This window comes from Trichechus manatus, unplaced genomic scaffold (assembly GCF_000243295.1).
Source record: "Trichechus manatus latirostris isolate Lorelei unplaced genomic scaffold, TriManLat1.0 scaffold00027, whole genome shotgun sequence".
Lineage (NCBI taxonomy): Eukaryota > Metazoa > Chordata > Mammalia > Sirenia > Trichechidae > Trichechus > Trichechus manatus.
Window position 1 is genome coordinate 18,494,430 of NW_004443963.1, and position 26,320 is coordinate 18,520,749.

General features: G+C 51.8%; 1 protein-coding gene across 1 annotated transcript in view; it reads left to right on the forward strand.

The window, feature by feature from the left end:
* FAM83F (family with sequence similarity 83 member F) overlaps nt 1–21,971 on the forward strand; it is a 34,255-nt gene extending 12,284 nt beyond the window's left edge. Inside the window, exons 2-5 of the mRNA XM_004373882.2 lie at nt 10,401–10,568; nt 11,047–11,168; nt 12,347–13,044; nt 21,701–21,971. Of these exons, the coding sequence (XP_004373939.1) occupies nt 10,401–10,568; nt 11,047–11,168; nt 12,347–13,044; nt 21,701–21,750 (1,038 nt within the window). The 3' untranslated portion in view covers nt 21,751–21,971. The remainder of the gene's footprint in view (nt 1–10,400; nt 10,569–11,046; nt 11,169–12,346; nt 13,045–21,700) is intronic.
* Nucleotides 21,972–26,320: the final 4,349 nt, after the last annotated feature.

A 26,320-nucleotide genomic window follows, 5' to 3' on the forward strand; every position in this document is an offset into this window, starting at 1 on the left:
TGTGTGTGTGTGTGTGTGTGTGTGTGTTTCTACTCAACCTATTGCATCCTTCTTCGAGTGTGTGTGTTCTAGTCGACCTATTGTCGCATCCTTCTGTGAGAGGGAGCGCCATCAGGACAAGGTAAGCTAGTCTCCCATGGAGCTGGCACTGTGCAGGAGGAAGGGCTGGCGGCAAGCCCCCACTAGATTCTATACAGGTATTAGCTCAGTTCTTTTCATCCTCACCCAAACCATGAGGCAGCCTGAATTACAGATGAAGTTCAAAAGGGTTAAGTGACTTGCCCAAGGTCACACAGCTACTGTGGAACCTCAGATTCCAAAGTCTGAGCTTTCCCTGAAGTCCAGGGATAGGAGGAAACAGTGGGGGAAGGGCAGCAGTCTTCCTCCTTTCCTGGAGCAGGGCAGCTGGGCAGACCTTGTTGCCTTTTGCTCTCCTCTCTTACCCCAGGATACATAATGGGAAGCTTCAGTTATTGTTGGTTACCATGAAGTCGATTCTGACTCAGAGTTACCCCGTGTGACGGAGCAGAACCGCCCTACAGGGTTTTCTAGGTTGTAATATCTATGGGAGCAGATTGCCAGGTCTCTTTCCCTCAGAGTCACAGGGTGGATTCGAACCACCAACCTTTCAGTTATTAGCCAAGCACTTAACCATTGTGCCACCAGGGTTCCTTAAGCTTTAGGTAAAGGTTTGTTATTGAGCTGTTCACAACCAATTGATTAAAAATTGGAGATAACTCAGATCGGGCTCAGTTGCAGCCTTGTGACCAAAGAAAATCTGCAAAAGGCAGAACCTGTCAGAGAAGGAAAACTCAAATATTTTTCCACTAATAGGGAGTGAAGGGAAGGGGTAAGACTGCACCCTGTCCAAGGCAGAAAACTTGCAAAATGCGAAAAACAAGGCAGTCCTGTCAAGTTCTGGCTCTCACAGGTTTCACTGCATTTGCGCATACCCAGAGTATTGTAACCCAGCCCCAAAGGTGAGTTGATTCCCTCCTCCAGCAACACCTTTCCGTCCTCCCCTAGCAGCTGTGCAGTGACAAGAAGGCACGCCTGTACCTGGAGCCAGCCCCGCTGTACGTCACTTCAGCAGCGTGTTCAGACTGCTCAGTGTGCGATGTAGATGCCCAGCCTCGCTCAACGAGCAGCGCATAATGCAGAAAACCGAAAAACCAAACCCACTGCCATCAGGTCAACTCCAACTCATAGTGACCCTATAGGACAGAGTAGAACTGCCACATAGGGTTTCTTCCAAGGCTGTAAATCTTTACGGAAGCTGACTGCCAGATCTTTTTCCCAAGGAGCGGCTGGCAGCCAAGCGTTTAACCATTGCACCACTTAACACAGACTCTTCACTTAATTGCACTTCCCCTCAATTAGCTCAAGTTCTGACCTTTGTGGGCGTTCTGTAGTGCCTGGGCTTTAATCACTACTCCAGGTCGGGCCTGCTGGGCACAGTATTGAGCGGAGGAGAAACATCTCCACCTTGATGTCTGTCTCCCCGGGAGCCTGGCGCCACCCCCAACCCTGGCTATCTCCTCTCCTCTTCCCTCCTCTGAAAGCTGGCAGCTTTGTCCTGGGTTCCCTCTGAGGTAGCTTCTAGGGCACTTCCCACTGCTCCTAACAGGCCAAGCACCATACTATGGACTCAGTTTCATTTTCTCATTTAAAATTCGGAGCAATCCTGGGAAGGTATCATCTCTCGATTATCAAATGAGGAAACCGAGGCTTAGACTAAATGACCCATGCAAGTCTGCACAGCCCGGAAATGGAGCTAAGATTCAAACCCAACTTTTCTGCTTTCAGAGTGTATATTCTCTTCAAAACACTCCATGTGTGATATACCCACCCCCTTGCATTCTTATCACGGGGATTGTTAAATGCATTTTCAGAAGCCTGCTGAGTCTCAATCTCTTAGGATGGCCCTGGAATCTGCATTTTCAACAGGACACCCCTGCCGCCCAATAGACCTTAATCCCTCTCTTTTGGGAGATCCGAGGAAGATTCCATGGTTGGAGGACCGCCATTTTGTCCCAGACAGACAATTCTGGGCTGCCAGACAGACAATTCTGGGCTGCCAGACAGTGGCCATTCTGGGAGGCAGCAGCTTGTTGGCCCAGTTGCTGCCCTCCCTGCCCTGAGGGACCTTAGGGCTTAAGGTATGGGGAATTAGGCCCATTCGCCTTATAGCTAGCAAATTTAATCCCTCATAACTGCAGAGCATTGTCCTTGGAATTCTATGGGCATGATCTCATCAGAACCTCCCAACAGCCCTGGGAGGCAAGCAGGGCAGGAATGGGAGGTGAAGCCCCAAGCTCGCATGGATGACCAGTGGGAAAGTGGGGACTGTAACCGCCACTGTACAAAGATGCTTCTTCTGGCTTCCTTCTCTTCCCTCACTGGAAAAGTGACCATCACCAGGATACCCCAAGGTCAGCAGGCCTTAACTGTGGTCTTCTGCCTTTTCACACTGTGGAGCTGGGTGCGGCAGGGGTGGAGTCTGGGCAGGATCTTCACAGGCAGCGGGAGCCACACCCACCCCTAGTGCTAGAGCTCTCGGCCACAGGCAAACCCGTGAAGGGAGAGGATGGTATTGTTCATTTCTACTGGTGCATTTCAGTTTGCATCCTGGTTTTGTGTGACCGGAGGCGGCGTGGGGTCCTGGGCAGAGTATGCTCTGCCCACCCAGTTTGGGAGTGGCATCTTGGGGCTGTAGAAAAGCACAGGTCTGGGGCCGGGAGCCAGGCTTTCGTCCCATGTCTGCCCAGACCTAGCTGGGTAATTTTAATCTTGGTGGTGGGCTCAATGCTGTCCAAGTTTCCTCCCAGCTCTGGGATTCTGTGCGTCTGGGGTGTCCTCTAGTGCAGGGGCCATGTGCAGTGGGGCAGTTTGTGCCCTGCACATGGGCTCGGCCAAGGCGGGGGGCGGGGGGTGTGAGGACAAGCATACAGTCCGTGTCCCACTTTACTGGCCTTGCACTCTGTCCCAGCGGGGACAGCACCTTCTTGTAATTTGCACAAAGGCGCTTGCTGTATGTATTGGTGGTAGCCCTGCCTCCTGGCCTGATTGCCTTGGTGCAGGGCTTCTACCCTTGTCTAAGTACCATTTTCCATCACAGGCTGGCTGCTCCTTCTAGATCCTGAATGGACGGAGTAAAGGCAGAGAGACAGACCCTTGAGCCGACGCTCAGGCAATAGTCCCCAAAGGGGCTAACTTCCTTTCCCTTTTCTGTGCCCTTAATTTGAGGAAGAACTTCTACTCTGTCTTCCAGCAAAACTATGTAAACAGGAATCTTTTTTTTTCCTTCTCCCAATGCCTTGACCTTAATGAAGTAAAGGAGAAAACTACCAAGCTACACCTGCAGCCAACAGGCACACATTATAGACATGCACTCCGCAAACTGGAGAGCTGACTTTGTGAAGAGCTGTGTGCCGAGGGTGATATGAGAGAAATCAGACAGTCCCTGCCATCCAGGAGCCCACAGCCTATTAGGGGACAGAGACATTTAGCAGATAAATGTCTGCTTTTGACACAACAAAGTGTCAAGGCGCTCTGTTATCTGCTTGAAGTACCATATGGGCAGGAAAGAGGGATTGGTTAACATTATTGGGTGGGGAGAAGTTTAGGAAATTCTTGGCCAAGTCTTGAAAGACGTAACAATGTTTCACAAGGCACAGCAGGGGTAGGAATAAGATTGAAGCTGCCTGGTATGTGCCCTGGTTCTAGGGGTGGAGGGGATTTTGCCCCCCAGGAGACATTTATCAATGTCAGGTACACCTGACTCAAGCCATGGTCTTTTCAGTTGCTTCATATGCTTGTGAAAACTGGGCAGTAAAAAGGAAGACAGAAGAATTGATGCATTCGAAATGTGGTGTTGGCAAAGAATATTGACTATACCATTGACTGCCAGAAGAATGAACAAATTAGTCTTAGAAGAAATATAACCAGAAGGCTCCTTAGAAGTGAGGATGGTGAAAGTTTACTTCCTTGGTTTGGACATCAGGAAAGAGCAATCACTAGAAAAGGACATCATGTTTAATAAAATTGGAGGGTCAGCAAAAATGAGGTAAACCATCAATGAGATGGACTGACACAATAGCCACAACAATGGACTCAAACATACCAATGATCATGAAGATGGCACAGGGCTGGGCAACGTTTTGTTCTGTTATACATGGGGTCACCATAAGTCAGAGCCAACTTGACGGCAATTAACAACAACAGAGGCACTTGTTGTCACAACTGGGTGTGATGCTACTGGTATACTGCTAAGCATGCTACAGTGCATGGGATAGCCCTCCACAGCAAAGATTTTTCCGGCCCAGAAGGTCAGTAGTGCTACAGTGGAGAAACCCTATATGTTAGGGAAACTAGGTCATTCAGCATAGCTGAAAACAAGGGGTAGAGGTGAGACATGGTCCGAGATGAAACTGGAGAAGAGGAAAGGGCCCATCATAAGTCCTTTTGATGCCAAGTTAAGGAGTTTGAACACTTTTGGGGCTCTGGGACCCAGTGGTGGGTTTTTAGGCAGGGTTGTATGTTCATCCTTGGGTGGCCCAAACAGTTAATTGCTGGCCTAATAACTGAAATGTTGGTAGATCAAATCACCCAGAGGCACCTTGGAAGAAAGGCCTGGCTTCCAAAAAATCAGCCATTGAAAACCCTAGGAAGCACAGTTCTACTCTGACTTACGTGAGGTTGCCATCAGTTGGAGTCAATTCGACAGCACCTGGTTTTGGGTTTTGTTTTGTTTTTTGTTTTTTTTTTGTATGTTCATCAGTCTTTTGTTTTAGACGGATTACTGCCATGTAGAGGGGCAGAGAATGAAGTAGGAGAGACCAGTTAGGAAGCTATCCCAGAAGTTTAGGTAAGGGTGAGGTGGGCCTGAGCTAGAGCAGCAGGGCCAGTGGGGACGGAGAGGAATTGACCCAGAGAAGGTGCACTGAGGAGGTGGGACCTGGCTGGACTCTACGCCCAGTGGGCTTTGGTCAGTGCGGGAAGGGACAGAACAGACTGGGGAAGATGTCCACGCGTCAGTCACCCCTGTGGGTGTGGCCATACATCAGCGCGGTGGCCTGCTGTAGTCTGGGTCATGCAAACACAGCAGAGGTGTCAGTCCCAGGCTGTCTCCAGCAGAGCCGCCGTGGGGTGGCAGAGTGCGTGGTGAAGGTGAAGCCCTCCTTGTTAGTTTTGTTATCTAATGGTAATTAAGGAGTCCAGAAAGAGAATTAGAAAAGCTGGCAGTTTAATTAAAATTGAGTGGCAGATAGAGGGAGTTCTGAGGCTCCCTAGTCCACCCCTGCTCCCCGCCCCTGCCACTCAGGCAGGGTATCAAATGAGGAAATGTCGAGCTAACGAAACACCCGACGAGAAGTATTACAACATCAGAGCCTCTGCCAGCGCGCCTGCCACAGCTTCTCAAACCACTGCCATCTCAAATTAACCTCTCCCCCCGGCTGTGCACATCACTGGGCAAGCAGGTGGGGGACACGGGAGCAGGAGCCAGCGGCAGGGAGGGGGCAATTTCTCTCTCCTGACAAAATCCATTTCCCAGGGTTCTGAGCCTGTGACAATCTTCCATTTACTCTGGGAGGCTTGAAGTTGTTTGTTGTGGGGGATCACGTGGGCATGTCCTGTTCCGGAGCCAGGGAGTAGGGATCTGGTTTTCCTGGGCCTTATGCTGAGGAGCTGAATGTCAGGCGGGGCCCCCAGAGACTGAAGCAGAGGGTAATTATCACTTTTCCTCCATGACTACATTGCAGGACTCAGCCAGCAATTGATTTTTTTTCTTTTTTTAGTACAGATATTTCACTGTTTAATTGGTAGTGACACAGATGGCTGGCTCTCACCAGGGGGCCACAGACCCGAGCCTCCCAAAATTCCCGCAGCCCTCAGGGCTTCCTTCTCCCTTCTCCATCTGTGATCCCCTCAAGTCCTTAGCCAGGTGAGGAGAGGGCAGGCCCGCTTGCCTGCACACTCTTTCTCCACAAAACAAAAGTAAGAATGGGAATCTGAGAAGAGCTCTGGGGAACCAGTCAGGCAATTCCCAGCTGTATTCTGAGAGTCACCACTGAGCTGGACGCTGTGGAGAATTCAGAAGTGAGGAGACAATGGACTCTGGCCCCAGTCAGCATACTGGGAGATAAGATAACAGGGACACTTCAAGAGGGCGATTAAGTCTCAGGGCTCCTAGGAACCATATTGCTGAGGGAATGAGGCCTGGACTCTGCAACAGCATGCTAACCCTCCCATGATCCAGTCCCACCCCAGTTCTCCAACCTTGTCTCCCACTGTGCCCCTTTCTGTACTTAACCTGAACTGTTCGCTAAACTGGAGGACTTGAATGTTTGGGGTTTTGTGTGTGTGTGTATGTTTTTGGTAGAGGGGAGGTCTCAGGTGCAAAAAGCTGATTGTATACCTCAGTTCATGGTACACTGCCATCATTAATCCATGGAAGGCCCCGCTTGTGGTACTGTTCTCCTTCCCTCTCGTTCCCTTCTCCTCCCATAGGCAGCCACGCTATGTAGACTTCATTTATTGCATGTGTTTTTTAATGTCCTTTAATGGAGTTGTCAGAGTTTTTCCCATGAAGATATTCTTACAGACTAGATGTGCTTAAATTGCAACTGAGAATGGACTTTATTTTTGTTATTTGTAGTTGATTATTGCTGGAGTAGACAGTTATTGATTTATGTAACTTTTTCTTGTAACTTTGCTGAATTCCTTAATTTTAACAGTTTTCCTCTTGATTCTACTGCATTGTCTATTAAAATGGCTATATCGTCTCTATAAATACTGGTAGTTTTGTCTCTTCCAATACTGACATATCTTATTTATTTTTCTTATCTTATTTCATGGGTCACGCCCTCCAACACTATGTTGGTGGTAATAGTGGGTATCCTTGACTTGCTCCAGACTTAAGGAGAGCCTAAACAAAACACCTGAAGTCTCTCTGCTAAATATGCTGTTTCATGTGGGGGTTTTGGTAGATAGCCTTTATCAAGTTAAGGAAGGTCACTTTTGTTACTACTTTTTGGTTAATTTCAACCACAAATAGGAATCTAACTTTATCAAATACTTTTTAAAAAACTATTAAGATAGTTATGTAATTTCCCCTTCCATAATCCCATTAATGTTTTCTAATGTTGAATCATCCTTACGTCTTTAGGATAAACCTTACTTGATTATGGCATGTTGTTGTTATGTGCCATCAAGTTGATTCCGACTGATAGAGACCCTATATGCCACATAGGGTTTCCAAGGAGCACCTGGTGGATTTGAACCACCAACCTTTTGGTTAGCAGCCTGAGCTCTTAACCACTACACCACCAAGGCTCCATATTATGTTTAATTCACTTTGTAAGCATGTAATCTATGTCATTGCATTTTCAAATTCACTCATGTGTAATTGATCCTAATAGTCTTTTTAAATTATTTTTACTATTTCTCAAATCTCTAGTATGTCTATAGTTATTTTTCCTTTTTTTATTCGGTATTTTATTTGTATCTCTTTTTGTCAGTGTTGCTGAAAGTTTATCTATCTAGTTTAGTCTTCTCAAAAAGAACCAGTTTTTGATATGATGTTTATAGAAGAACTTCCAACTGGCCCATCTCCATGTGAGGCAGTATGACACAGTGAAATGGAGGCTCTGGAGTCAGACGAACCTGACTAATTTCAATTCCCTGCTCTGCCACAGACTAGCTGTGTGACCATAAACACTTTACTTTACCCCTCTGTGTTTACTTCCTTGTCTATAAAATGGAAATAACAGTCCTTCCTGGTGGAATAGTTGTGAGGATCAAATCAGAAAATTTGCGTATAGCACTGAAGTAGCATGGGTACAGAGCCAAGTGTTCGGTGCATGTTAAGTCCTGTCCTCCATGCCTTTGTGCTGTGCCGTTTGCCTGAAATGCTCACTTCCTAGGCCTTTGCTAGCCCACGTGGTTACCTGTGTGCATATGAGTGCCTGGGTGGTGCAAACAGTTAACCCACCCAGCTGCTAACTGAAAGGTTGGCAGTTCAAGTCCACCCAGAGGCACCTTGGAAGAAAGGCCTGGAGATCTATTTCTGAGAAATCAGAAGTAGAAATCCTATGGAGCACAGTTCTACTCTGAAACACACGGGGTTGCCATGAGTCAGAGTTGACTTGATGACAACTGGTCTGGTTTTCCTTGAGCAGGCGCAGCTCCCACTCACCCCCTCAGCCTCGTGCCATGTGTGGGCACGACCTGCACATCCTGCCTGGCAGCCCTGCCCCTGCCCTCAGCTCAGCTCAGCTTTCCTCCACGCTCATTGTCATGTTGTCCGAAGGCTTCACACTCTTCAGGTTTCAGCTTCCTCAGGGAAGTCTTTCTTGTTCTCACCTGGCTGGAAGTAATCTCTCTTTCTCTCCTTTGAACCCACATCACATGCATCTCTTAAGGCATTTATCTTCTTTTACTTTATGTTTTAGTTACTTTGCACAAATGTCTTATCAGTCCGACTGGATTAACCTGTTGAAGTTAGGGATTGTAGTTTAGCTGTCTTTAGATCTTCATTTCTGCCTGTGGGGCTCAATAGATGTTCCTTGTATGCAAGATTGTCAAACGTAGCAGCTAAGAAGAGCCTAAAATGATATTGTGTAAACTGGGGGAGGGAGGTCATTAGAGGCAGGGGCGATGTGAAAGCACAAGTGTGAATGTGGTGCAAGAAGACTAAACAAGATGGTGATGGTGACAGTGACAGTAATGGTGACGATGGCAGTGATGGCAGTGACAGTAATAGTGATGATAATGATGGTGACAATGACAGTGATGATGCTGATGATGGTGATGATGGTGAGGATGACAGTGATGGTGACAATGGCAGTGATGGTGATGACAGTTATGGTGACTATGGTGGTGATGGGGAACATTAATTGAGCTTATCCTGCACCATGTTAGACACTTCTGTGGTTTATCTCACTGTGTCCTTCCAACAACCCTATAGAATAGGTGATACTATGATTGTCCATGTTGCTGTTGAGGAAGCTGGGCACTGACTGGTCAGCGGTGGAGATGGTACACCAGGCCTGCTTGACCTGACCTCAGAGTCTGTACTTTAAGCTACGACTGCACCCAGACTCCTCCAGCTGCCGTTTATTGAGGACTCACTGCATAGCAGGCTTGTGTTTGATGCTTCACAGGTGTTGTCTCTAATCCTCACAGCAATGCTTAAAGTACAGGGTATCCTCACTTTGCAGATGAGGAAACGGAGGCTCATAGAGGTTAAGTGACTTGCCTAAGGTCACATACATTGAAAGTGGTGGAGCCAGGGTTATAACCAGATCTCTCAGCCCCCAAAGCCCATGCCTTTTCCTCAGCATCATGGCCACAGTGTTTGGGGCCAACAAGAAAACCCTTGCAGCTGGAGGGGAAGAAGGTTTGTGTAGGAAAATGGAGGGAGCTGGTGGCGCCATGGTTAAGAGTTCGTCTGCTAAAGAAAAGGTCGGTAGTTCGAATCTACCAGCCACTTCTTTAAAACCCTGAAGGGCAGTTCTACTCTGTCCTATAGGGTCTCTATGAGTTGGAATCAACTTGACAGCAATGGTTTTTTTTGTTTGTTTGTTTGTTTTTAGTGGTGGGGGAGGAGGATAGAAAGGAGTTCATGGGTAGTGCAAACAGTTAACACACTCAGCTACTAACCCAAAGGTCAAAGGTTCAAATCCACCCAGAGACACCTTGGAAGAAAGGCCTGAAAATGTACTTCAAAAAAAATCAGCCATTGAAAATCCTATGTAGTACAGTTCTACTCTGACACATGTGGGGTCACCATGAGTCAGGAGATGACTCCCCCTCAACTGGAAAGATGGAAAGTCAGATCTGCCCCAGGCTGCAGAGGGCCTGGCCTTCCAGGGTGGGAAATTAGGACCTTTGTAAATGAAGGATCTGAGCAGTGACTTTGATTGGACGACGGGGTGGAATGGACCAGCCTGGAGCTCTGCCTGGCTGGGCACTTGGGGAAGCACAGGGCTTTGCACAGCTGCAGGGACATCAGAGCCCCCGGGCCTGCTGAGAATGTGATATTCAGCAGATCTGGGGCTTGTGCAAATGAGCCCCTCCCTTGCATCTCAGCATCTCCTGCTCCTGCTTGCTGCCCTAGGGTGTCGGAACCAACTTTCCTCAGCCTCTGATCTCCTCTGATATGGCTTCTGAAGAGCTGCTACAAAAATTCCCAGGATGGGGTGGTAGGGATTTGTCAAGGGTGAAGTGCGAGCAGCACAGCCTGCACCCACCCAGAGTTTAAACTGGCTCTGAGGTGGTGCAGATGGTGTTTGACTCTTGGCCACCAGTTACCCCAGGCCAAGCTGGTCCTCTCGGGGCCAGGGTATGTCCGTGGCATGTTGTCATGCTGTGCCTCTCCGGTGTCCTGCCCTGTCTAGGTTGTTGCCGTGGTCATGGACCTCTTCACTGATGGTGATATCTTCCAAGACATTGTTGATGCTGCCTACAAGCGCGGAGTCCCAGTGTACATCATCCTGGATGAGGCAGGTGTGAAGTCTTTCCTGGAGATGTGTCAGAGCCTGGAGCTCACCAACTTCCGTATCCGGGTGTGTTACACCACTGGGAAATGAGAGAGAGACTCCCTCTAGCTCCTCTTTCTGCCTCCTCCCCAGTTCAGTGGCTCAGGGGAACTTCAAGATTGCAACCCCTTTCCGTCCATCTAAAGCCTTGCCTCATGAACGGGTGACTGCTAAATCACATGCCCAGCTTACATCTTCTCCCAAGGCTGCTGAGGCTGATGGAGGCAGTGCTGGCCCTGGGGTGCTGTGGAATCTCTGAGTTCACTGTGAGGTCCAAAGCATGGGGGCTGGGTTGTTTTCTGGGGACCTTTGGGAACAGGCAGGAACCACCCTGGGCTTGTCCACGCCCAAAGTAAGATTGTGTGGCTTCCTGCCACTCTCCAAGTGGGGCTCCTGTGAGGCCTTGGGAAGCAGAGAGTCCATGAGGACAGGAACCAGCAGGCAGGGCCCAGGGACAAGCAAAGACTTGGTTCAAACTAGGTGGCTGTGCCTTTCTCTTCAACAGAACATCCGTGTCCGCTCTGTGACAGGTGTCGGCTTCTACTTGCCGATGGGAAAGGTCAAAGGGACCCTGTCATCTAGGTTCCTGATGGTGGATGGTGAAAAAGTGGCCACTGGATCTTACAGGTGAGAAGGGCCTGTGAGGCCTTTATTCATGGTAACTGTTCAGAAAGATGTCAGACAGGAACCACCAAGGTCATAGGCTTAACAGGTATCATTGGACCTAATGACAAAGAGCCTCCTGGCCAGTCCCTCCCCTCAAACTTCCTGGTTGCTGGATTATTCCAGATAGAGAGTCAAACTAACTCTTACTGAGCATTAAGCACTAGAGTCCCTGAGTGGGGCAAACGGTTCAAGTGCTCGACTGCTAACTGAAAGATTGGAGGTTCAAGTCCATCCAGCAGTGCCTAGGAAGAAAGGCCAGGTGTTCTACCTCTGAGAAATTAGCTGTTGAAAACCTTATGGAGCACAGTTCTGCTCTGACACGCATGGTGTCACGCTGAGTTGGCATTAACTCTACAGCAGTTGGTTTACTTTTCATGGTCCACAGCACCCAGTTGCATTTTGAGGCCAGTTGTTAGGTGAGACATGCAGAAAGTACAACGGACCAGATTTGGGAAAGAAACGTGAGGATGTGGCACAGAAGGAGCAGTGTCCAGGATTCTGATTCAAAATTAAATCAACAGGAACATGTGAACCTGTATCTATGGAGACCTTGCCCTCCAAGTAAATTAAAATCTAGATATGGGGAGAAGAGACCTGGTCACATGAAGCAGTCCTCCCCCTTGATTAAAGTATGGGAGTTTGCAAATACTAAGGGCTCTAAAAATTCCACAAAGGACCAATAAGGGATGGAGTTAACATTAACAACAGCAGCAGCTGCAGTTACTATTCATTACACATGCATGTATGTGCCAGGTATGAGCGAAATGTTTTATACAAGTTATTTCATTTGAGCCTCATGATAACTCTGTCAATATAGGTCCTATTAGCCCCACTTTATAAGGGATGCAAGAGTAGAAACAGTAAATGTCAGAAAACCCAGGCCCGCCTTCTCATGCCCTTTCCCTGCACCCACCACTGCCTGCCTTTCACATTAGAGAACGAGGCCTGAACAAGTGGAGGGTTGGGGCCAGTGGAGGGCGAGCGGTCCAGTGCGAAGGCCAGAGACCCCTTCCCCAGCCAGTGAGGAGCCCGGCTGAGGTGGTCCATCATTTGGGGGTGGGCTTGCTGAGGGGCTGCTGGCAGGGTTAAGCAGCAGGCCTAGGCACATGTATCTTGCTTTTCTGTTCCCATGTCCCCAGGTTCACATGGAGTTCCTCCTACGTGGACAGGAACCTCCTCCTTCTCCTGACAGGGGAGAACGTGGAGCCCTTCGACGTGGAGTTCCGAGAGCTGTATGCCATCTCTGAGGAGGTGGACTTGTATCGGCAGCTGAGCCTGGCAGGAGGTGCCGGCAGGCTTGGCCTCAACTACTCCTCCACTGTGGCACGCAAGCTTATCAACCCCAAGTATGCCTTGGTGTCAGGTGGCCGCCACCCCCCCGGGGAGATGATGCGCTGGGCCGCCAGGCAACAGTGGCAAGCTGGCGGCCATCCGGAGGGGCAGCAGGAGGGCAGTAGAGCTGGCGAGTCGACCTGCTCGCGCCTGGAGAGCTTCCTGAACGACCTGGTTAGGCTGGAGCAGGTGCTGCCCCCCGTGGAGCCCATTCCCTTGGGAGGGCTGAGCCGGAAGGATACCAAAGTGGTCTCTCACCTGCACGTGGACCTGAAGCCTAAGCCCCGGGAGGCGCTGGCCCGAAATGGCAAAGGAGAAGCTGCCAAGGGGGAGGCCACCCCGGCCAAGGAGGGCAAGTGCTTTGGCAGGAAGCTCTTCAGCCGATGGACCAAGAGGACAGCGGCGCCCAATGGCATGGCCAGCTCTCTCTCCACCGAGTCCTTTGCTGAGGTGGAGTTTAAGATGGGGAAGAGGCCCATTGAGGACTCCAGTGCCAATCTCTCAGGTGAGCCGTCTTCCCTCAGCCCTGAGTCTGCCCTTGTCAAGCAAAGCCTGCTTGCTGGCTCTAGGGTCAGACAGCTCCAGGTTCCCATGCTGGCTCTGGCCTTATCTGCCTTGGGGCCTTGGGCAAGTCATTGCAGCTCTGTTTCCATCTCCTCTTCTCTAAATGGGCAGAATGACACCTGCCTGCCCAGCTACTCTGTGGCTATAACATGCTTAGTACAGTGGTGGGCACAGCCTTGTCTGGGAGCTGAGATTCCTACTACTGGAGGGCCTTTCAGAGTAACTGAAGTAAATAAAGTAAGATGAGAAAACTGCTTTGTAAGTGAAGAAAGAGAAGCACGGCACAGTAGAGTGTCAGAGCAGAGGCTCAGCCCTGGCTCTGAGTAGGGCTCTTTCTAGTTAACCTTGTTACTGGCCAGATCACTGTCAGGACTAACCTGGTCAGACCCGCCCTGCCCTCATGCGCTACCCCACCAATACCCTTTCCCGCTCTCCTCCGTTCTGTAGTCGGCAGTCTGTCTTGGCCGTCCCTGGGTTTGTTTGATAAGTGATGTTTGCTATGGTGTTTCTCTTCCGGGAGAGATGGATCCTGGTGGTAGTGTCATTCTGGCTGCCTCTGTGGGACTCCCTAGAGGCCCTGCCTGGCCTTTCTTTCTTTCCCAGGAGGTTCTGTGTCCCTGAGTTGAAGGGGTTTCCATGTTGAGATGTCTGCTTCTGTGGCTATGGGCTTTGCAGTGATGAGAACTGGGTTTTCTGGGCTGGCCAGGCAGGTGGTGGCAGGGCCCGAGGGCTCGCCCTGGGCAGCCTGCGCTCTCCCAGGACTCCAGCACCCCCACCCCTCAGCTTTGACCTCACTGTGAGTGCCTGGAGTGCAGGGATCACACCCCCCTCCTCTCTGCGGCCTCCCCAGCGCCTGCTACGGAGCCTGATGTGCCCAGTCTGTGCTCACAGCCACATTGGCTTCTTGAAGTTAAAATGGGCCTGAGATTCTCTGTGAATCTGGGCGCAGCAGGAATCCAGTGCTGTTCCTCATTCAGCCAGGGGACATTTCCCCGAGGCCTCCACATGCCAGGTACTGACTAGGTACTCGCTCTTGCCATGCCCTCACAAACACCCTTTGAGCACGGAGGTGGCAGTGGAGGCTCTGAAAGGTGACTCTAGTGGTCCCAGGGCCCATGTCCTTTGAGGGGACTGTGTCCGGCCCACTCCACTGCCTCCCGGGCTCTGGCTTCCCCAGCGCCAGATGCTGTGCTGCGCTGCTCAGTGCCTCCCGTTTGGAGGAAGGGTTGCCATGGTGAACACCTGGCAGGGAGGGGGAGGGGCGGCCCAGCCACACAAGGGCTGTTTCCCAAGTCCTGACTGGAGGTGAGGTGGAAGCATTGTCTTTGTCAGCCCCCTCACCCTGAGGTGCTGTTTCCATAGAAACAAAAGGCCCTTTGTCATGTCCCTTCCCTGCCGCCTTCAGCATCTCTTGGCATCGGGTTCCCCCTGCTCCCAGGACTTGGGTTGTCACTGTCACTGCTGCTGCCCTCTGAGTGTTTGCCCACCGTGCCCAGTACCAGCCAAACCAACCTGGACTGTGCCCTTGGGAAGCGCCTCCCCGGAGCACCTGAACCCCGGATCACGCGTGTGAGAACAAGCCAGCATGAGAACGCACCTGCACAGACAGGTGCGAGGGACACCCTGCAAGATCACCCAGGTCCTTCTGCATCCTTTACTAGGAGCAGAGTGGCTTCACCCAGCACAGCCTCCGCCCACCTGGGTGGACATCTGAACCTGAGTCCTGCAATTCAAGTTCCCTAATGAGGTCTTCCCTCTCCCTGCCTCTCTGTTCCCCAAAGGCAGCGGCGAGGGAAGGGAACTCCTGTCCCCAAAGGCCCTTTTTAGTGGCCTCCAGAAGTCCCTGGGTGGTGCAAGCTGTTAACACGCTCAGCTGCTAACCGAAAGGTTGGAGGTTTGAGTCCACCCCCAGGTGCCTCAGAAGAAATACCTGGCCGTCTACTTCTGAAAAATCAGCCACTAAAAACCCTATGGAGCACAGTACTACTCTGACACACATGTGGTCACCATCAGTTGGAGTCACCGCCACGACCACTGGTTAACTGGTTAGCCTCTCAAATATGTGAATGCGGCTAGATTGTTTCAGGGCGTCCCTCTGACAGCCAGAGCTGAGCAGCTGGAACTCATGCGAGACGGGTCTGGCTCCTGACAGCTCAGGGACCTAAGCTTGATTCACTCTCTCCTAGTAAGCTTTCAACTGTCATCTTCAGGTTTTCCCGTAGGGCCCCCGCCCAGCGAAAGACCTCTTTTCCACCAGGAACATTCAGAGCAGCATCAGAACAGCTGGCCTGTTGATTTCAGCTGCCAATACAATGCTCTCCATGCCCTGGATGCATCCTTTCCCCTCCCTGGGCCCATTTCCCATCTGGAAGAGGAGGGTTGCACTAAGAAGGGTTTCGAGGCCCCTTCCAGCTCAGATCTGTCTCTGTCCATGGCCCACGCTGTCCATTCTATCTCTACTGCTCTCTTGTCATGGGAGAATGTGGATTGATGACAGAGTGGGTGAAAGAGAAAAATAGAAAAAGCTAAGAGCTGACAGCCTGTAAAATTGCTTGATAAGAAGTATATAGTTGTCAAACAGCATGCAAATTTAGGCAAACCCAGTTGTGGCCCCTGGGAGAACCTTACGGAATTTGCTTTCTTTAGGGCTGGGGATCCAGGTGAGGGGCCGCCTTGTGGTTTGAGGGCTCACACCTCCCTCTAGTGGCAGAAGCTGACAGCCTTTTTCCTTTTGCCTCTTCACCCGGCTAGACCTGGTGGTGCATTCAGCACCTTTCCTCAGGCTTGCCACCTGTGCCCATCTCGGAGCTCTGGACAGAACCTGTGGGCAAAGATCCCGAACCTCAGGGAGCAGTAGTCCCCTAGAGGTCCTTGTTAGAAAGGCATATGCCCGGGCCTCACCCTTGCAAAGGGTCTGTACGGCAGGGCTCAGGAATCTGCATTTTAAGCAAGCGCCCTGAGTATGTTCCCATGTAGGAGTCCTCGGGCCAGCAGACTATGGGGACATGGCAGAGACTCAGATAAGGCCCCTGCCCTCAGGGAACTGCCAGCCAGTGAAGGAGATTGCAGGTGGTGTGCCTGAAGCCCTATTCTGTCCCTCAAGGCTCACTTGGATGCCCTGGCTTGTTTGCTTCCATCACGCAGACCTTAGCATGCTGGGTAGCAGTGGTTGCTTTGAGTGCGGGGACCATGGCTCCTTTTGCTTTGTTTACCGTGTTGGCATACTGCCTGGCACAGAGTAGACACTCAGTAAATTTTGGTGGAACTACTGTATGAATAAATGAGTCAAGGAGGCACATAGTTGGTAAGGCAGTCATGGGCAGGAGTCTGACTGGTCCCTCCCCAGCTTCAGTTCTGGGGGCCCCCAGGCAGTTGGATGGAATGGGTGGGGTGAAGGTGGGCAGGGGTTGGCAGGGCACCTTAGCACAGTGCAGCATGACCTCAGGGGGGTGCGGGGGCCCAGATCACTGAGGTTAGCAGGACCATCCTCAGGAGCCTGCTTCCCAGACAATCTGTCCTCTTGTCTGAAAGAAGAAACCCTCAGAGCCTCAGCCTTTGGGCCCAGGGTTCCCAGATGGCCTCAGGAAATGCTCTGCCTTTTCTGGTTGCCTGTTCCTGGGGTCTGATGGGTTTGGCCCAGCACATGGCACGGGTAATGTCTGCCATGTCTGGTAGGCACTTGGGCTACTTACCAAGCAGCAGAGTCTCTGCCCTCAGGGAGACCACTGGGAAATGGCCGACACTCCTGAAGATAAGAAAAGGAAGAAAGAAACAAACTTCTACTGAGCACCTGCCGTGTGCTAGGTAGGAAAAAAAACATCCAAACCAGTTGCTGTCAAGTCGATCCCAACTCATGGCGACCCCACGTGTGTCAGTAGAACTGCTCCACAGGGTTTTCAATGGCTGTGAGCTTTAGGAGGTAGATCACCAGGCCTGTGTTCTGAGGCACCTCTGGGTGGATTCAAACTGCTGACCTTTCAGTTAGTAGCCGAGAACTTGACCGTTTGCGCCATGCAGGGACTAGGTAGACATGGTGCGGAATGCTGTCACACAGACTTGTATAGTCCTCACAACCACCTGGCCTGATGACAGTATTTCCCATACAAGACCCCTGAAATTCAGAGAGGCAAGCTCCTGTATCCACAGTCACACAATGAGAAAAGGGCAGTGTGATCTCTTGACTCCCAGGGCCGCCTTCAGAGTATGAGGTCTGTCTCTGGAAGTTTAAGGTCAGCACTATTTCCCTATACCTCTAAAAGACTGTTCGGGGGAGCCGGGGCCCAAATATATGATTGACTCTTCCCCCTGGTGTCCCACCAGTGAGAAAAAGATAACAGTGGCAACCGACTTCCCAGGATGCTTGGAGAGTCCCTCTGGGTCATGACCTTCCCTGGGTCCCCTGGGTCCATGCTTTTCCTCCCAGAGTTTCCTGCTGTGACAATTGCCTTTCCAGAATTCTCTCAGGCTCCCCTGAGCCATGCATGGATGGGCCACCCTGGCTGGGCAGCGTGGTCTGGCTCCTGCCCACAGACTGTAGTGTTGTGGCCACTGGGCTCCTAGATTTGGGGACTTTAGGCTCTGGCATGTCATCCCTGGAAGCAGGGGGTCTCAGATCTCTCTCCTGGAAACCTGGGCCCCTAAGTAGGATGGAATGTTGGGGGAAGTGCTTCCTGGACTTGGAGCTTCTTGATAGACCTGGGCCCCCAGTTCCAGGGTAAGTCTGCCCCAGGGCTGCTTGTCAAGGCTGGATCTCAAAGTTCAGTGTTGTTCAGTGGGTCAGGCCCCAGCTGCCATTTGGAGGCTGCAATCTGATCTAATAAACTGTGCCTCGTTAGTTCCGATCGCGCAGCACTGAGGGGAGTGGAATGAGCATCCTTCAGGTGACTGACCCCCCTTAGCTCTACGGAAGACACAGGTGTCTTCTCAGTGACAGCTATCAGAAGCCCTCTGCCCTTCTCCGTTGGGCCTGCCCAGGGCTCACATCCCCCTCTCAGGGAGGTCCGAGGTGACTGAGGACGTGTACCTCACTCAGTCAATACCTATGGGTGTTGCTATTGTTACTGTTGTTATTGCATTGATATAAACCCTTAAATAGCCTGCTATTGCCTATTCATTCATTTTACTCAACAAGTATGCGTTTATGAAGTGTCTGCTCTGTGCCAGGCACTGGTCTAAGTTCCTGGTACGGCAGTGAACAAAATGGAATAAGTCCCTGCTCTTATGGAGCGTGGGTCATACAGGGGAGAGCATGCCTGGGGAGGGGATGACCCTCTGTAAGGGATGGTCAGGAGGGCCTCTCTGACAAAGGGACACTTGAGCACAGACTTCACTGAAGTGGAGGAGTGAGCCAGGTGGACATGGGGTGGGGGGGATCTTCCAGTAGAGGGGATGCTGAAGCCTGTGCGAAGGAGGAGCCCATCATCCTTGCCATCACCCATGTCTGCGTCCCCTGCACAGCCTTGCGCCAGCCAAACTACGCTGACTGCAGGTCCTGGTGCCCGGCTGCTTCCCCTGCTCCAACCCGTACTTCATGCCGCTCCCTCTACGTTTAGTGACCTCTCCCCCCACACACACACCCCTCTTTCAGTCTCACTCCCAGTGTCACCTCCCTTTGAAGCTTTACTTCCTTTCATAAGCCTCCTTTGGCTACCCCTGCTGCACACATACATTGCAAAAAAATATTTTTGCCTGTTTATGCCGTTGGAGTCCCTGGGTGGTGCAAACGGTTAATGCACTCAGCTGCTAACCAAAACTGTGGAGTTTTGAGTCCACCCAGAGGTGCCTTGGAAGAAAGGGAGTTTTGAGTCTACCCAGAGGTGCCTTGGAAGAAAGGCCTGGCAATCTACTTCCAGAAAATCAGCCACTGAAAACCCTATGGAGCACAGTTCTTCTCTGACACACATGGCATCTCCATGAGCCAGAATCAACTCGACAGCAAATGATAACCAAACCAAACCCATTGCTGTCGAGTCATTTCCGACCCATAGTGACTCTATAGGACAGAGTAGAACTGCCCCATAGGGTTTCCAAGGCTGTATTCTTTATGGACGTAGACTGCCAGCCACATCTTTCTCCCACAGAGTGGATGGTGGGTTTGAACCGCCAACCTTTTGGTTAGCAGGCAAGCGCTTAACTGCTGCACTACCAGGGCTCCTAGAAGTTGGTAGGTAGGTCGGTATTTATGCCTTCTTCCCTACTCAGGTGAGCAGGTCTGACTTGCCCCAGAGCCCTGCCGCAGCTCCACGTAAGTGCGCTTGGAGGGTGGTGGAACACAAAGAGCTTTTCTTCAAGCCACTTCTCCATCAGAGGCACGCAAGTGGACTTTGAGCATAAAGTCCCTGTCTAAACTCTCCCAGCCTTGGCAGAGGAGGGTGGTGTGGGAGCACATGCTGACCACTCCAGAAGCCAAGCGTAGGCTCAGAAGACGCTCCTCTAGCATCCTGCCTCCTCTCCCCACTGTGCCACATCCTTCCCTCTCCAAGATCCCCAGATCGACTGGCTTAAACCAAGAAATTTGTTGCTGTCACATCCATTCCTACTCGTAGCAACCATATAGGACAAAATAGAACTGCCGCATAGGGTTTCCAAGGCTATAATCTTTACGGAACCTTTCGGTTAGCAGCTGAGTGCTTAACCAATGCGCCACCAGGGCTCCTTCTTGACTGGCTTACCTGCCTCCAAAATTCTGCTGCTTTTGTGAGGAGTTTGGCGTCTGCTTCGTAGGCTGAGCAAATAAAACAAACCACCAAGGAGAGGAAGTGGGCGAGGCTGAGCCATCGCAACAGCAAGGGGACTGTAGGGAGGCAGGATTTAATCACAGCAGCTGAGCCGCAACAGACGCAGCGCTCAGCACCATGCTCAAGGAGTGGATGGCGCCCCTGAACCCCTGAGTCTTGGCAGGCACAGCTGTGCATCTCCCCTCGTCTCTTCTAAGCCTTGAACGCTGTCAGCACGGCCTCCTGCCCTAGTCTGGGGTCATCGTATAGGGGGAGGGCCCACCTGGATTTGTAGTAAGTGCAGAAGAGTTGGTTCTGTCTGGCCCGGACAAGGCTTGGTTAACAATAGGTGTGATCCATGGCCCTGTGGCAGGTCACTGGGGTCAGAGAGGGGTGGGGCTGCCAGCACCAGTGCCCCAAGTCCGCTTCTGTTTAGTGTCTCTCCTGCTAATGGTCCGGAAGGGAAAGCACATGCCGCCTTAATTAAATTCACAGCTAAAGTGCTACTGGAAGGTGGTGTGAGCACCAGGGAGACAACCACTGTGTAGAGAGAAGCTGGCAGAAATAGCTCAAGCAGGCTCCCCCTGGGAAAAGGCAGCCGGAGCTTGAGGACATGGAATCCAGCACCCGATGTCCCACAGACAGGAGGTGTCAGCATCTGCCTGCCTCACAGCTGCCCCGCCCTCCTGCATGGGTCAGAGAGCAGGGATCCAGCTGAAGAAACTGCTGGACTTGTCTTGGGATTGTCAAGGAAGTGGAAATGTGTTGTAGGGGCCAGGAGAAGAAGGGAAACTTGCTTCTCTGGCTTGAAGGAGAACAGTTTTCTCTTCTCCCTTCTCTCCTCTTGTGAAATGTGTACCTCTCCGTCCTCTGCCTTAAAACTGCCCCCTAAACCGTAGTCATGCCACCGCGGCTGGCTCTCGGTTGGCGCTGCTTACCCCCCCCCCCCGGGGTGCAAGCGTTTCCTTATCCACCCTGGGCATCTGGTGTAGGGAAGAAGCTGAGGCTTTGGATTTAGAAGACCAGGTGCTGGCACTGGTGCTGACAGGCCATAAGCCATTGGCCTCACTGCCCTCAGCTGTAAACTAGGGCCAGTGATGTCCGTTTCACAGTGCTGCCAGCTGTGAGGATTGCATGAGAGAATGACTATGATGGTGCTTCATAAGCTGTGAAGCTGCATGTTATATGAGCTGCTGGTGGACCACCTTTTGGTAGGACTTTTAAGTGATTGATTATGGTTGTTGGTTCCTGAGTCCTTTGTCCCTGGTGAGGCCAGGAGATGGCAGCTATGGCTGTCCTGCTTTTCAAAGAGGTGCGGGAGAAGTTGCTGACTGCCTGGGTGGTGCAAATGGTTAAGCACTGAGCTACTAACTGAAAGGTTGTTGGTTCGAATTCACTCAGAGGTGCCTCAGAAGAAAGTCCTGGCAATCTGCTTCTGAAAGATCACAGCCATTGAAAACCTTATGGGGCACTGAACAATTTGTGTAGAAATTGTTGAATGGGAACCTGCTGTGTAAACTTTCACTGAAAACAATAAAATATTATTAAAAATAAAAGAAGAAAAACCCTATGGGGCACAGTTCTACTCTGACACACATGGAGTCACCAGGAGTCAGAATCCACTTGATGGCAACTGGTTTTGTTTTGTTTTTTGGTAAATTGCTAAGGGGTGGCTGCAGACCTGTGCTTGCCCAGTGGGGATCTTGCTGAGGCCACCAGGGCAGGAAGAACCTCTCCTCTTGCTTCCCTGGGTGCTCTGTTGACCTGCTTCCATGATCAGCAGCTGGGGATCAGCCCAGGCCCCGGATTTGCAGGGTGGGCCTGCACAGCAGAGGAGCTGGAGGCTTCACTCTATCCTGCCTGTGTTCCTTGTCTTCACAGGTAAAGCCAGTGTCAGTTCTGCCAAGCCCAGCAATTGTGTGATTTCCTGAGCCACAGGACAGCGGTGGACAGGACCCATGGGTGCCCGAGACTGGCTGCCCACCCCCTGCCTCGTGGAGACCAGGACAGACCCTGCACCAGTTTGCACATTGGACCCCTGCCAGCCTGCTGCCTAGCAGCCTCCATCCTGGTCTCAGGGACCCCGAATCCCAGATAGGAGGGTCTTCAGCATCTCAAGACAATCACGCGCTCCATGAGACTGTCAGCCGGACAGGGCTCTCAGCCTCCTTGTTTACATGAAGTGGAAGCTTGAATAGTGTGCCCTCTCCTTTCTGCCCGAACCCCTCCCCACTGGGCCGGCCTTGCCCTGCAGCCCCCAACACGGGGTGAGGATCGGGTCTTCATGCCTTAATGGGATGGGCTCTCTGGGCAGCCCAGCTCCCTGACTCATCCTTCCCAGGGCTTCCTGGGGCTTCTGGTCCCTCTGAGAGGCTGATGGGATAAAAGGGAAGAGGACGGGGCTCGGAGCCAGGCTTCGAATTCCAGTCTTGCTCTAGGTGCGCTCGAGGTGGAAGATGCGGCTGGGGCACCTGCGGCTGAGGCCTTCCTGGTGCAGTCCCTGTAGGCTCCTACACGAGACACTGAGTAGAATGAGGGGAAGACACTGAAGCCACCCCCCAGCCAGTGGCAGGATCTGACACTGCCATTTTGAGAGCCCTCCTTCGAGGTCCCCTTCCCTCGTTTTGCATGGTCTTGGCATCTCAGCCCCCAGGGGTCCAGGCCTCTTTGGCTATTGTCTGCTGGAGGCCTTATGGTGCTCACCTGGGGCTGCCCACACCCTTACTATGCCTAAATCTGCCACCCAAGGCAAAGAGAGGGCTTAGCTGAGGCAGGGAGGGTGGTGCGTCGTGCAGGAGGCTGGGCCCTGTGGACAGGAGAATTTGCCCTATTCCCTGGGGACAGTCCTGGGTCCTCTTTGCCACCCAGGACTTCTGTGCCTTCCCTGTTACACTTCAGCCAAAGACTAGCCTTAGCCTCCTGCCAAAAGTCAGGCTGATGTGGGAGCCTCGGCCTCCTGCCGATCAGGTGGGCTGGCCTGATGCCATGATGGCCAGGGGACCAGCCAAAAAGCCCACACTGCCCGCTCCCCACTGTGTAACTAGTAGGGGCTGAGGGGAGTGAGTGAATGGACAACAGAGAAATGGCCAAACTGCAGTCTCTGTGAGCCAGAGCCAAGCAGGGGGATGGAGGGGCCAAAGTGCCCATGGAAGGACATGGGCTTTTCCAGCCTCTCACTTCTGAACCAAACCAAACTCCTGTGAAGCAGACGTGCCTTAGAGAAAGCAGGAAGTGGGGGCAGCACTTTGCGCTCCCTTGAGAAGACTCTGGTCACTCTGGGGTGGGCAGGGGGTGGGGGAGGGTGGGAGGTAGGAAGGGGAAGGAGGGGTGGACCTGAGTTCCAAAGCTCCTTTTCAGTTTTGAGGCGTGGGGGAGGGAGTGCAGACCCCAGCCCACCTCCCTGAGCTTCTGTGAGGATTAAATGCTCTCTGGGGTGTGCTTCCTGTGCACTAAGGCCTGGCCGTGTGGCTTATGCTTGTTCCGGAGAGGAAGGAAGGGAGACGGGTAACACCTCAGCTCCATCCGGTTCACCAGACCAGTCGTCACCTCGAGAGTCTGGAAGGTGTGGGGCTTGAGATGGGTACACTGCAATGGGGGAAAAGACTTCACCCTCCGTGTGGAGCGTGGACACCTCCAGGGACAGACAGGGAGGAGCCTCTGGGCAGGGAGCAGCTTCCAGGCAGTTCTGTGGAGGGCTTCTTAAGCACCTCCCCTGTGGGAGAAGCAGGCTTGCCTTATCCCTTTCCCGTCTCCTGACCTAGGGGGCCCCAGTCCCTCCCCTGCCCTGCCATCTAGGAGGATCCCAGATTGGAAGTCCAACTTACGGCAGCCTGGAGCCAGGCCTTCTGCCTCAATTTCTCCATGTGCCATGATGGAGTTACTCTTTTTCTTCACAGAAGTGAAGTGGGGAGGGGAGACCAGATGTTGAAGTGGAAGCAACAACGTGTTAGTGGGAAAGGTGCTGGCCTGCTAGGCAGGGCTCTCCCCTCCAGCCTCAGTCTCCTCATCTTTACAGAGGCTTGGGCAAGCTGGTCTCTGCCCCCTGGCCACCTCTGAAGTGTTAGCAGTAAGTATCCTGGGGAAGACACTGTCCTGCAAAGATTGCTGAAGATCTTGAAGTCATCAAGCACAGCTGCATTAGGAGCTTGTCTGCCAAGGCTCAGCCTCTTGGCGTCTCAGTTTTTAGTACCTCTACCCTCTGTTCCCATGCTTGCATACACTTTGTGAGACATTTTCTCCCTCATCAAATCTCAGGGGTACATCTGGCCCTCCGAGATGGATGGCAAGTTCAAGGGTGGATCATGCCCTTGGTCCTCTCACAGCAATCTCCATGAGGCTGGTGACATTGGAAGGGCTCCAGGAGGGACAGGAATGAGCCCCCAGTGCTCTCAGTGCCATGGTCTTGCTTTGCTGCCCCCGCTCCTTGTCCCCCAGCCCCCACCCCACCAAGCTGCTGCATTACTTGAAGGCCAGAGTTCAAGTCCAGCTTCTGCAGCTTAAGTGTAACAACTGGTGCTGCTGTTTTGCAAGGTTAGCCTCCCAGTGAGCAAAGGCACCTGAGGGCTGTGACGCCGTGGCTGCTGCCACCTTGGATTCTGCCCCAGAAACACAGGACTCCTGCACTGGGCTGGGAGCTTCCCCTTGAGGTTTGGCAATGCTGCCTGGTCTCCTGGTTAGCTCTCTGACCTCCAGGTACAGTTAGTCCTGTCCCTGACCCCTCACCAGTGCTTTTGACATAGCGCCTGCTAACGCTACACTATGCTATACCTCTACAGAACTTCACAGAAAGACTAGACAAAAAAGGAATCGACTCCACAACGTCAGAAATTTGGAAGAAACAGACCCGGAGGACGGGGAAGTAGCTTACCCAAGACACACAGCAAGTCATAGCAGTGGCAACAACTGAAGTTAAGAGGAAACTGGCTCTTTTTTACTACTCTCTGTTGCTTGTCTAAGGAGCCCTGCTGACGAAGTGGTTAAGCATTTGGCTTCTAACCCAAAGGTCAGCTGTTTAAATCCAACAGCTGCTAGCTCTGTGGGAGAAAGATGTAGCAGTTGGCTTCCATAAAGATTTACAGCCCTGGAAACCCTGTGGGGCAGTTCTACTCTGTCCAATGGGGCTGCTGTGGATCGATTTGACGGCAATGGGTTTTTGGTGGTTTTTGGATTTTTTTTTTTTAAATTGAGCACCTACTGTATGCCAGCCACCATGCTGGATGCTTTAGTCTCATGCAAGTTTCAACTAAGACGAGCTGATGAAAGCGCCCTTTACAAAGTTAACACAAAGTTTTGCTATATACTTTAGGATTGAGCCTTGTGAAGTTGTGTGATGCGCACAGCAGGTCTTCTCCCCATTTTTCAGATGAGAAGGTACCCAGCTCTCCCAGATTTCACATCACGTCAAATGCCAACTTGTGCCTGCTTCTCTAGCCCAGGGTTTCTTGACCTCAGCACTGTTGACACTTGGGGGGCCGGAGCACTCTTTGTTGAGGAAGGGGCTGTCCCATGCATTATGAGATGTTGGATAGCATCCCAGGCCTCTACCCACTAGGTGCCAATGACAGCCCTCCAGATGAGACAACCAAAAATGTCCCCAAACCTGTTGCCATCAAGTCGATTCTGACTCATGGCGACCCTATAGGACAGAGTAGAACTGCCCCATAGGGTTTCCAAGTAGTGGCTGGTAGATTCAAACTGCCAACCTTTTGGTTAGCAGCCAAGCTCTTAACCACTATGCCACCCGGGCTCCAAAAATGTCCTCAGACATTGCCAAATGTCCCCTGAAGGGGTCCAGCTGCTGGGGTTGAGAACTGTTGCTGTCAGCCCTGCAGTCCAAACGGTCGCTTCATGTGCCTCCACCTGGCAAAACAGTTGTCTGACAACACTTTGGCCCAGGGAGGTTGGCTGATTTGCCTAAGATTTCCCTTTCTGGGACATACGTGATAGAATCTTCCATCTCTGCTCTAGTTACCTTGCTTGGCTCTTCACTGTTTCGTACTCCCCAGAACTCCAGAACAGGTGTGTTTAAGTGCACACATCTGCCTCCTTCCACTCAACTCCCGGTCAGATTTCCTCCCAATCTGTTCCCTTCCTCCCATCTCGCTAAATCCTGCACAGAAAGCACTGATGGACGTACCCATGTGTGCCCAACAGTGTCCCCACCTCAAAGAGCAGCCGGAGCGGACAGCAGAGAGCCTGCACTCCTTATGTCGAGCCAAGCGGGACCCACTACCTGAGTGTCAGGATCAGGTTCTGAATCAATCTCAGCAGGGCCCCCCTCAGCAGCTAATTAGCCTCACTATGAGCGTGGTTGTATTTTATCATCTGGCGGTGCTCCGCCATCCTGCCTGCCTGCCCAGAGGACCCAGCGGCTGTCACTGTGAGTGTCTGCACTGCTGTTCCAGTGGCAGGGGATTTACTGCAGAATTGGAACCCTGGGCTCCTAAGCTGAGGCTGACCAAGGTAGAGCAGATGTGCACCTGAGGGGGAAGGGGCGTGGCA